This window comes from Cyprinodon tularosa, unplaced genomic scaffold, assembly GCF_016077235.1.
Source record: "Cyprinodon tularosa strain WSP-4 unplaced genomic scaffold, ASM1607723v1 ctg37, whole genome shotgun sequence".
Taxonomy (NCBI): Eukaryota; Metazoa; Chordata; class Actinopteri; order Cyprinodontiformes; family Cyprinodontidae; genus Cyprinodon; species Cyprinodon tularosa.
This window is the reverse complement of record NW_024039085.1, coordinates 3,707,643-3,719,898: the sequence shown is the minus strand read 5'-3', so window position 1 is coordinate 3,719,898 and position 12,256 is coordinate 3,707,643. Positions and strand designations below refer to the sequence as shown.

At 35.1% G+C, this 12,256-nt stretch overlaps 1 protein-coding gene across 1 annotated transcript in view; it reads left to right on the top strand.

Moving 5' to 3' along the window:
- The window catches only part of lmbrd1 (LMBR1 domain containing 1), an 85,436-nt gene that overhangs the window by 23,967 nt on the left and 49,213 nt on the right, over positions 1–12,256 (top strand). Inside the window, exons 5-6 of the mRNA XM_038296468.1 lie at positions 568–635; positions 5,571–5,659. Coding sequence (XP_038152396.1) covers positions 568–635; positions 5,571–5,659 — 157 coding nt within the window. The remainder of the gene's footprint in view (positions 1–567; positions 636–5,570; positions 5,660–12,256) is intronic.

Genomic DNA, 12,256 nt, shown 5'->3' with positions numbered 1-12,256 from the left:
TAAAAGACAGAAATATTATCAGTTGTAAATGTTTATCTACATTTCTGTTTCAATACTTCAGTTACAGACAATTCATCAAAATGTGGAGTCAAATGAAGGGCAGATGGATCAAAACTAATCGATCAAGTTAAATGTAGGCGGATGAAAACGCATTATCCAACCTTTGTGTCACTTCTTTCTTTCTATTTTAAAAAAACTTACCTGTATTTGGTTTTAAATTTCCCCTGGAGTTCTTTTAGGTGAATGATGGTCCTAATCAGTCGCTATGATCCATCAACCACAGCAATGCACTGCTTTCCTTGTCACGTGTCAGTTTTGAGCTGAGAGAGGCGCTTTTCTAAGCAAAGATAAGATGGTCTTTTCTATAGGAACTTTAAAAGACACCTTGAATGGCGCAGGATATGAATTGCTATCTCTGCAAAGGCAAACTGGATCTACATCCACTTTGTCTTGCTCTCACTTGCTGCTTATCTGAAGGATATGAGTCCCTTATCCTACTTAAAATGAATAATAACATTTCACTTAATAACCATGAATGACCAATTATTTTTTTTTCTTGTATTACAGCAAGTGAAAAATGCTCTGAAGTACACAGTTGGATTTGTCATTGTCTGCGTGGTGCTCCTGTTAATTGGGTGAGTTCTAGACATGGATTGCTTCTTCTGCTTCAGTAAACAACAGGTAAAAGATGTGTAAAAACCTTCATGATTAAAAGAAATGTTTTCGAAAGACTACACAGTGTTTATCAGCCGAATGTGTGGTGGTTACTTTAAAGAAACAAAAAAACATGTCTGTTAAAGAAAAGAATTTTGTTAAGTATAGGAGTCAAACTCAGGATGTGAATTGTCGCACTCAAAGCTCCCTCGGCATAAACAACCTTCACTGGTCTATATAGAACCAAGAAATGCACTGTTCTGATGGACATATTCAGTCATGTTCTATTTATCATTTTTTACATTGGTTGCGTTCTGTAGCATCAATGAAACTTGATGGATTTTTTTGCAAGCATCTACAATAACATAACTAGAGCTCAACATGTTTAATTGAATGTGCTCCCTGAACCATAAAATGAGACTTTGAAAGAAAACTTGGATTGCTTTAAAAAATAGAAAATAAGGAGCATATTACTGTATTGTCTCCCACATTAAAAATTAGAAGATGCAGTGTACACACATATAGTATAAGTGGGCTATTGCAAAATGAACATTTTCTGTCTCTGGTTTCTACTGTCTTTTGATTCTTGACAGTGATGCTCTGCTACTATGAGGCTCTTATGTCAGCAAGTATTTGATACAAGTTGAAAGACAGGACATCTACCAAGCAACAAATTAATGAGTCATCTGTTTCTAATTTTGTTAAAACACTAGTTGCAGACAGTAGTGTTTTTATAACACTTTAATCCACTATTTAGGAGTTTGAAAAAATGTGAACAGGGATAATCAGAGGTCCGGCTTCTCAAAAATTTCAAGGTAGACCTTTGCAGCCTAATTGGTTTACCATAAAGTGCCTGTAACCAGGTGCTTCTCAAACTGTTGCTGTCAGGCCTCAAAGCAATATTTAGAGAGGTTGTCCAAAATCAAAGGGCCACTTGCAGAGTGCTTTAGAAAGACCGGTAATTTGTGGAAACAGTTTTCGATGAAAACATGAAATTATTTACCAAACTGCACACTTGTTGCACAACTCCACCACGACTCCAATGCTGAAGAAACAGCATTTGGAAGCTCATTTAAAATTACCTGCAGAACATTTAGACAAGACAGTGACAATGCTGTAAACATAGCTTGTTCTGACAAGACCCCAATTGGACTCTTTAAATGTCACTGCACACATCATGTTTGTAAGAGAAATGTCACTGCACATGACCCCTAAACACAATGTACCAACACTGAATTTTGGGACCAGAAACATCATGGGGCTATATTTCTCGCTGTAGCACCAGCAAACTTTTTTTATTATTATTATTATTATTTTGAATGTAAAAAGGATAAATGGCGAAATTATAGAAATATTTAGATTGAGAAGTAAAACATGAAACGGCAGTGTTTTTTGCAGTACTTTCCAAACACACAAGGACTATTTTGTTAAATAAAAAGAACAAAACTTCTAAAATAAGCCAAGTACCCCCTTTGCTTTAAAAGTATTATTGTTATTATTATTATTTTGGATGGAAAAAGGATAAATGGAGAAATTCTGGAGAGATTCTGTTTTAGAAGTAAAATATGAAACTGCAGTGGTTTTTGCAGATCTTTCCAAACACACAAGGACTATTTTGTTAAATAAAAAGAACAAAGCTAAAATAACCCAAGCCCTCCCTTTGCTTTAAATGTAATGCCCTTGGAAAGAACTAAGCATTTTAGAAGCTCAGACCCAAAACCTTCATGATTTGAAGAGATGTTTAAGTGGAAGAATGGATCATAATTAGAGACCCAATTCTGAGATGGCCTTGAGACGATGATGACACACATGTTGGCTGGTCCTGCAGCTAACTTGATGAAATCACGTTAATCATCATAGTTAGACACTGTATGCCGGATTTCTTAGCTGTGAAAATTGAGATAGAAAAGCACAATAAATCTCTTACAAATAAGTCCAATGACATGGTTTGTTTTGAGAAAATACATTAGGGCCAACTAAAACAACTAAATGAAAGTAAACAGACTTTAAATGGTGTTAATAGAGGCAGGATCTAAAGAAAATGGACAGGAAGTGTGTGATATTGTGGCTCAACTGTCAGAAGACGCTGGATGTTTGATCAGGAAATGGATCCATCTGTGACAGTTAATCAAAAGGATTCCCTATCGTCGCTACTGTTTGATCACTGAGAGAATACAATGGAAAAAAAAAAATTGGGGGGGATTCTCTGTCTCTGGTGAATTCCCACATTTACACTATGTAGGAACCTGTTGATAAACCTGAAATTTTATACCCTTTCCTTTCAACTCCAAAGGACACAGAACAAGACTGAGAGATTGTTTACAGATCTCACTGAAGCCTGCCATTACATACAATGGCAGTTTAGTCATAAACAGGGTTTGATCCAAGGCAGATAATTGTGACTTGACAACTAGACCCATTGGACGGACACTTTTGTTTATAGAAATTGCTTAAACCAAGTTTAATATTGTAAACATGAACATTCTGTGCAGAATTGCCTTTTTGTATGTGCTTCATTTGGGCTCACATTTGTCTGTTGCTTTTGCTTTGGAAGTTACCTCGATGCAAATGCATGACAGTCGATTAAAAAGCCTGGTTTATAAAAAGAAAGTTGAGAGAAAAAAAATGTCCTAAACTTTTATACTTTTATACTTCCATTTTTGTCTGATGGTTCCTGATGTTTAATTATTTTCTTTTTTTTCTTTTAGATGATTTTATGTGGGGAGGGGATCAGCTCTAATCGCTGATTGCACAGATAAAGACAGTATCAAAGCAACACTGCCCAAAAGATGCATTTGGAAAATAATGTTCACAATAAAGATAATGTAGACCAGTGGCTTCAACCTTTTTTGGGTTAGTGCATCTATTAGAATATTTGCTGGGAATAATATTAGTATTTTTTATTGCCATTATTATTAGTAAAATACATACAAGCAAAGAAGATGGAGAATGAGAACACAATAATAATAGAATAAGTTCTCCAAATAGGAACCATTTTAATTCACCTAAAGACATTACCATCAGTTTCAGGCAGTTTTAGGAATTTCTTTATCATCTCAGCTGGAACCAATGGTATGCTGGATTTTCTAGACAAATATGAAGTGCCTGTGCTTGACCAGGTAGATAGTAAGACCCTTTATACCTAGATTCAGTAAAGAGAATAATTAATCTATTGGTCTATTAAAAATTTTAAAGTCGTTTTATAAACAACACAAGGTCAAACTTGTTCTAAGCCTCGTTTACTTTGTCAGAAACCTCACAAAAGGTATGTTGAGGCATCAGCAGAGGCATCATCAGCCTCTACAGAGATTAGTTTTGTTTGCATTTCCAGCTCTACAAACAGACTGGGGGCTAAACACCTGGATAAGTGAGCAGGATGAAGGAAAACTAGACAATGTTGATCTATCCAGACCTAGAGTATCCACCTGTGCTGAACAGTCATTGTTTTAGATACCCAAAGCTACTAATCTGGGTTGCTCACTTATATTCCAGTTTGAAGGGGCTAAGGCTTGTATTTTGGACGAATGCCTTAGTAAATGTCCAGGGTCCGATAAAGTATTTCACCCTCTCATGGTTTACTGCAGGAGATTACTACCCTCTTATCCTAATTTAATTGAAGAGGAGTGGGAGAGAAAAACTTTGGACCCCTTTGCCTGATGGAATTTGACAGGAGGCTTTGTACAATATCAGCACAATTTCTATAAATGCCTGTCACTACATGATTCAATATAAAAACATGCAAAGGCTACATTACTCAGATGATCAAATTTATCCTGAATAATCTCTACATTGTGGAAAACACAATGGGACCGGTTTAAGCATAGTTTTGTATAAGATTCAGTATGTTTGGTATGATTTTTATAATTTTTTTATATTTGTCTTTCATAAAAGTCAAGATTGACCCAAGTTCCATAGTAACCTTCTAAGGTACGCCATAATCATTGTAAAGAAGGTTTTAACTTTGGAACGGCAAGAACCTTGCAGTTATTAAAGATGTGGCTCACATAGCTTACAAACTCGCATCGCCTTGAGAAAATGAGATATGCCATTAATGGAGAGCTGAATAAATCATCAACTATTACCCCCCTATCATAGTGATGTTTAATTTAGTGGTCAGGGAAGGAAGGTCTTCTCGGTTTCTGGCTTTTGTTTATTTTCTATAGCATCAGAATGTCGTAGAACTACAACCAGTTGTTCTTTTTGTTTTTAAACAGTTTTCTGTAGTTTTATATCATTGCTACTAGTTGTTTGGTTTATTTTCTGTTTTCCCCATCGTACCTATCCAAGTTTGCCTTTTTACCTTGCTTTTACTGTTGTTGACTCCTACAAATGCCTGTAAAATATAAATTGGCATTTTGCTTGTCTTTACACTAATCTGTTATTTGCTTTTGTAAAGTATTTAAAGCAAAATGATATCTGAGCAATATTTGTGAGTAGTTTCTCCGTGCAGGACTCATCTTGAAGCTGTCATTAATAAAGCTTTCTCTGCCAATTTACTGAGGAAGGTCAATACATATTCTTGTGGATAACTTAATTTATGCATGTACAAGGAAAATGGAGTTAAAAATGAAGAAAAAATATGCTATTGGCTATCTTATGAAATTAACATCTTTAAAAGTGCACAGCCCGGACTGATAAGTAATAAGCTAATATTACATTAGTTTTAACATTTTCACAAATTACCTGCAAGTATCAAACAATTGTCACAAAAAAATGAAAAACAAGAAAGTTCTTTACAATACATGCTTCTTATATGACTACTTGATAAAATGTCTGTGTTGAAGCAGTTTTATATTTTTTTCCGATGCTGCCCTAAAATGTTTCAAATGTAAATGGTTTGGATGGCCTGGAATATTTTAGATTATGAAACGCTTGATAAAATTTAAAAATGAACCTTCTTTCTTTAACTCTTTCAGAGCATTTGTTCCACTTGAAGCTGCACCTGGACAAAATTCCACTCAGTGGGAGAAGGTTCAGTACCTCTTTGATGAGCTCGGCAGTAGCCGTAAGTACAGCCGCCACACAACACCTTCTAAAGAGGAAATGAAACGGTTAACCAAACTAAATGAATTCACAAGATAGTGTCTCACTATTATTGATAATTGTATTACAAAAGTGAAAAATATAAACATGAATGAAAAAGCAAAGCATTTTTTAAAATATTTTTTTTCGCCAGGGCTGTCATTTTGCAAACACTAGATCTCCACAAGGGGTGTGTACTGTTAGCTCCTCTTTTTATTCTATATACAAACAGTTGCAGAAGTCCCAGTGATCAAACACGTTTAGTTCAATTCTCAGGTGACACTGTTGTCCTTACCCTTCTATAGGGAGATGATCAATGGCATGGTCAAGCCCTTTCCGCTTTGGAGCAGTTCTTTTGTGAGCTGGTGCAGTAACTTCTTAGACCGCGTCTCAAAAGCAAAAGAGATTATTGTAGACTACTGGTAAAGTTGAAATGATCATAAATCCTGCATCATATGGTGAAGAAGTGCAAATTGTTGATATTTACAAGCACTTAGGAACTGTTTTTGATCACATACAGAAATTTAACACGAACACAGATATCAACACTGAAAAAGGGGCAGCAGAGAATTTGTCTGTTGCTCAAACTCCTTTTATTTGGTGTCAGTGGGGATTCGAAGAGGTTGCTCATTTACTGAAGGTCTTTTCATCTGGTCTTTCATCTGCTGGTTTGGTTGTCTGTCTGAGTGTTTAAAAATCCTCGGTGTTAAACAAAGAGACCTGGTCTCACTTTGGTGGAGTTGAGTCACAAAGAAAGCTGGTCAGATCATAGACTTAGATCACAAGCACATTTTATCTTCGTGTTTTAGTTTGATGCCTTCTGGTCGGCGTTATCATTTGCCTATGATCACAACTACTCATCACTACTCAAACTCTTTCATCTTGTCTCCAATAAGACTTTTAAAATTAATTTAACTTAGTGGTTTATGTTTGCTTGTTTTGTTTTATCATCTTTTAATTGTCCAGACTGATTCTTAGCATATATCTCTAGACTGTTGTAACACATAATTGTCTGTTTGTTTGCTGTCTATGTTTGGCCAGGTTTCTGCTGAAACAAATAGTGTTAAAGTGGAACAAAATGTTTTTTTTCTAATATTTAATTAAAAAAAAAAAAATCATCAGGTATACTCCTTATCTCTGGTGAATCTCTGCTATCAAATGCTGCGTAAGCATTGTTAAAACAATACTTAATATTTCCTTTAAATTGATTAGACTAATATATCTAATAGAAAGGATAGAAACTGTAAATATTAAAGTACTTTATTAACATGCATTTGCAAAAATCCTTAAGTATTTTTGTGCCTCTTTAATAGAGAATAGGTAGGTGCGGTTTACATATTTCTATGCATCTTCACCTTTTTAATCAAACACTGCTTTTGAATATTTTCACAGTAGTGCAGGGATCTTACCCAGTATTAAAATCTAATAGTAGTTTGGCATGTTGCCATCTTGAGACCATGAAGAAGTTGAGCCATCTGTCTCTCTGCTTAATTCTGATCCCCTAAACGCTGTCCCTAACCTTTCTCCATTGGTGCAGTGGGGGAAATTGTTTGGCTGCATAGGAAATTTGTGGAATAATCCCTTTTCCTAATTTCCAGATTCTTTTTTTTTTTTCCTGATGGGAAGTTAATTGTGTGAAAAAAAAGGAACTTTGGCCACATAACTCTCCTGACTTTCTGCAACAACTGTTCATTAAAGCCACTGCATCTTTTAGTAGTTTGAAGATTACACTTGTTAAACCAGTGTTGCTTGAATTTCTTTTCAGATCAGTGGTGCAGCTCTTGATTTTCCAAGTTTTCTCATTTTGGCCTTTGTCATGGTGTAAGTACCTGGAGGTACTGTTTTTTTTTTTTTTTTTTTTTTTTTTTTTTTTTTTTACTAGCATGGAGATTAATTGTTACTTTTCACTACACATTAAATAAACAATGTCTTACCATATTACAATGCCCTGTATAGATGTTTTGTTTAAGACATTATAGATTAAACATTAAAAAAACACTTTTTAGTGTTCTGCTGGGAAAACCTGAGCTGATCAGACAACAGATTAAATCAGGCATCTGTTGGAGGTAATCCCAGTTCATAGACCCCATCCCAGAATCCTCAGAGTACATAGAACATATTGCTAATGTCCCAGTACCAGAAGCCCTCTCCTACAAAGCTCAACTGGCTTCATTTTCTCACCGTATGTGGCCCGTTCAGATAACACCAATTATTATGTAGCCTTGGAACAGGTGTTTAAAAACACAATATGATTTGCATTTTCAGAAGCAGAACAGCAGTTGGCCACTTTTAACTAGACTGTCGTTATGCTTTAAGCAACAATTTAGGTTATTTTATATAGCTCCTATTATTTTTAATATATATAATAACTTTAGGATATTTACCACTGGCGAACCTGGTGCAACCTATGATCAAATGAGGCTCACATCGTTTACTTCAATACTGTTCATGAGTCTGGGTTATGATCATTTCTTTTAAATCTAAACATTATAGTTTGTCCATGGAAGCTTTCTTAGTTTACCTCCTGTCTGGAATAGTCATTAAAATCCTTATCAGTGGTGTTCTGTAGTTTTTCACCTAACTTTCTTTTCTAAGTTATGCACCTTTATGTATAAAGGTGCATATATATTTATATATATAGCACTTTAAAACATCCAGCATCCACCAATGAGGTTTACTTTTAAAAGAAATATGTTACTGGTGGAATGCCACAAGCCTCGTTAACAGAGAATTGCCTTTATGTGTCATTATCATAAAACAGGCATTATCAAAGCAGAGACAGTATTATCGTTTTCAAAAGAAGCACATGAGGATTTAAAGGATGCAGCACTACACCATACCTGCATCTGCTTATATCCCTTGTCATTAGCTCATATCACTTCTTAGATGAAATGTTTTTTTTTTCCTGCAGAACAGGGTTTGTGCCCAGACGAAACAAATGTGAAGTAAAATCAGTGAAATGATGCCCAAGGCCATGGGCTTACATTTGCAAAAATAAATCTTAACTGGTAAGGAAACTGGGAATTCATCATTCATAATTTAGGCTACATCTGCTCTTTGGCATTTGTTAAGTGTGTAGCTTGTCCATACATTTCCACGATGAAATAAATTTTCATTATAAACTTCCAGTTTTTGCAGATGTCATTAATGATCTTGACCTGTTTTCTCACATTTTTAAAATAGTCACCATTGCTGCACCATTTAGAACTGAGAAAGTTCCTCAGCTCCTCCAACCTTTTATGATTTTATACAATAGTTTATTGTGTTCTCTGTTTCAATATATGGCTGCCCTTGTAGCTGCTTCTGTTTATATAATTCAGCTGAAATTCCACCGAAGTAGAGCACCAGAGCTTCTGAAAGAACACCTCAATGCATGAGGTTCGTGCATCAGCACAAGCCTAAAGGGTTATATGTAGAGAGAGAGATAAAGAGCTTCCTCATTCCATCGGCTTTGAATTGACACTGTACAGATGTGGAAGAACCACAGACGACAGACAGTATTCTCTATGTATAATCCCTGGAAAATCTGCTTGAGAAATAAAGAAGACTTGCAGCAAACATCCATTCTTTGCTTTGTGTAGAGCCCATGAGCCAAATATTCTCTATACAGAACAAAAAGCTATTGTTTATTTCGCTAAGCACACCACCAAAAGACGCTAGAAAAATTGCAAAGGAACACTCAGGATTCAGAAACAGGTATTGAAATGTTAATTCCATTCAGAGTTATTGAAAATGTTTAGTTCTTTTTGCATTATATCAATATAATGTATATATATTTATCCCTGTTTTTCTACCTATGTCCTACCACATGTGGACAGTCTCTTGTTGAACGGAATTAATGACACAAACAGCCCAAATTATACATGCTCTGAATACTGACTTAATATTTCAATTGAAATGCCTGTGTCAAGGAGACAGACAAGGAGAGACCCACCTCTGACCACCATGACAGGTGGTCTGGTCTTCATGAAGTTGCCGTTGAGTGGATGTGGGATATTTATAAAAGGACAAATGTGAGGCTTTTTAATTAGAATGCCATGACAGGTGGGATCTTGACAGGGGAGTGAAACAATCACTCTCCTCATCAATCCTTCTCTTCTAACTTTATCTCTGGCAGCTGGCGTCACACCTACTGTGGTGCTTTTCCTGATAGGTGGTCCTTTTTGCCTCTTGAGAGAGTTACACGCATCAACTCTACCTTCACATGCCCCAATACCAAGCTGTTCAAACATCTATTGTGTAAAATATATAATCCAAGGTCAATGTAATTAGAAGATCATATTCTTTTTAAAATAATTATATAGAAACATAAATATATTTTATATATAGTTCAATCATTTCATTTAACTTCATGCTTTTAGATCAAATGCAACTGCACAGCAGCTGTTCTAAAACTGTTTCACATCCAGTGGTACCACCTAGAAATTCACCCCAAAATTTTTTTGTTTTTGTAAATAAACAATAAAAAAAACCCTTCACGTCTCTGAATGTAAATTGTAAGCATACAAGTTTTTAGCCAACTTATCTACTGTGCTGCACTACAGCAATTCAGAAAGACATTTAAGGCATTTTGAATTGAGAAAGCTTCCTGGAGGGGAAGAGAATCCTCTTCAAACCTTGGAAACCAAGTCCAGTGGATTGTTTTTTTAAACTTTTACAGAATGACTATGACCTGGATGACTGAGAATCTTCACCAGCATATTTAAGGCAACATTCAATAGAAATAAGTTTGATCTTAGACAAAAGAGGATGAAACGACACCTTAAAGCTCCAAGTCTCGCTTAACTTAATATTAACCATATGCCTAATGTGGCTCTGGACCCCTAAAGGATTCTATTTTCCCTCTTACTTAAGTTCAATTCAGTTTACATCAGTTGTATTCAATTCAATTCAAATGTATTCTCATACACAACATTACAGACCTCTAATCAATCAACATTCTGATATGACTGAGTGCTGGTAAAATAAAACAGTTGGATAATATTTTAGAAGAAGTAGACCTCCATGTTTTTTTTTACATTTATATGTAACTGGATAGAAAGTGTTCTTGAATTTGCTGGAGCATGACTATATGCTTCTGTACCTACTGCCTGATGGTAGAAGCGTGTAGTTAGGATAGCAGAGGTCAGAGATGATCTTGTCTGCCTTTCTTCAACAGTGCAGTCTGTGAAGCTGCTGGGAGGCTGGCAGTTCATTTTGGGTAATGCGTTGTGCCAATGGAATGACATTTTGTAAAGCTTTTGCTGTCTGAAGCATTACAACTGCCATAACTGGCTGTGATATGGCCAGCCTGAAAACTTCCACCTGGCAAACCACTTCTGATCTTCCTGTCAAACCAATGAACCTGCGAATTTTGTTTTACTTCTTTTAGAAAAGGCTGTAAAAACAAAGGGAAATAAAAAAAAATATATCTATTTTTGGAACATTGATAATATACAGAGTTTAAATGTCTCATAAATCCCAACTTATGTTATTAAGAATCTTTTTATAAGTGCTAAATAAATCAGGCCAGATTTACTTTGACAAGATATTCAGCTAAAAAGAGCTAAAAATGTGTTTCAGTAAAAGATGAGTCTTTTTTTATCTTCTAATGGGATTTAAAGAATCTTGTGTTATTATAGGACTCTTTGGCAACTTCTTTTGTGTTCAATACTACAGTAAAATATAATGATGTCTTTAAAATAATTGCAAAGTCATCATAAGCCAGCACTCGCTCAGATGTAGATTCTAAAATCAGCATTTTTAGCTGTTAGTGGTTATCCAATTAAGGTATTCCAATAGGGTTTTGCTAATGATTTGAAATATGTCTGCAGCTGTTTCTTTTTTCTACCATGAAGCCTTAAAGACTCCCATGTAAGTTAAGAGGTTTATTATTCCTCAATAAATGTTGAACTCCAGCCCAATATGAAGTTCTTATTAGTTTACTTTATCAACCACCAGGATCAACTCAGAATATTTTTCCTTTTTACTTCTCAATAAGAGAGAGAAACAGAGAAAAGCTTTCAAGTGTAACATTTGCTTGATATTTAGACAGGTCTTTTTTTCACCAGATGACAGTGGAAGCTTACGGAACCACAAAAAATATAGCAGTTTTTAATGTTGTTATCTTGTACCATAGTATTTTGTTTGACCCCAATGCCAAAATTTGGAACCTTGGGAAAATTTAAGCATTAAAAGCAGAGCAGATGACTATTAAATAATCCAAGGATCAGTTTGGGCATTTAGAAACATTTGATGATCTTTTCAAGGGCACATAAAATAATTAAGGGTGTCCCGATCCAATATGAATATGGGATATTAGCCAAAACACTAATATCATATTATATCAGCTGACATCTAAGATCTCCTATACTGGCATGCTGATAGAAAATCTCTGCTTCTGTAACACGTTGTTTAATATTACACGGGTCAGTTGTTCTCATACCTATTGTGTTGACTGTTGTTCTTTTATAGTAATATCACTTGATCAACTCTTTTGTAAGTCATTCTGCATTACAAAAAATAAAATAAAATAAATGATGTATAATTTATTCTTATATTGTATCGGATCAACATTAGTATCACTTTATTCTCAAAGCTG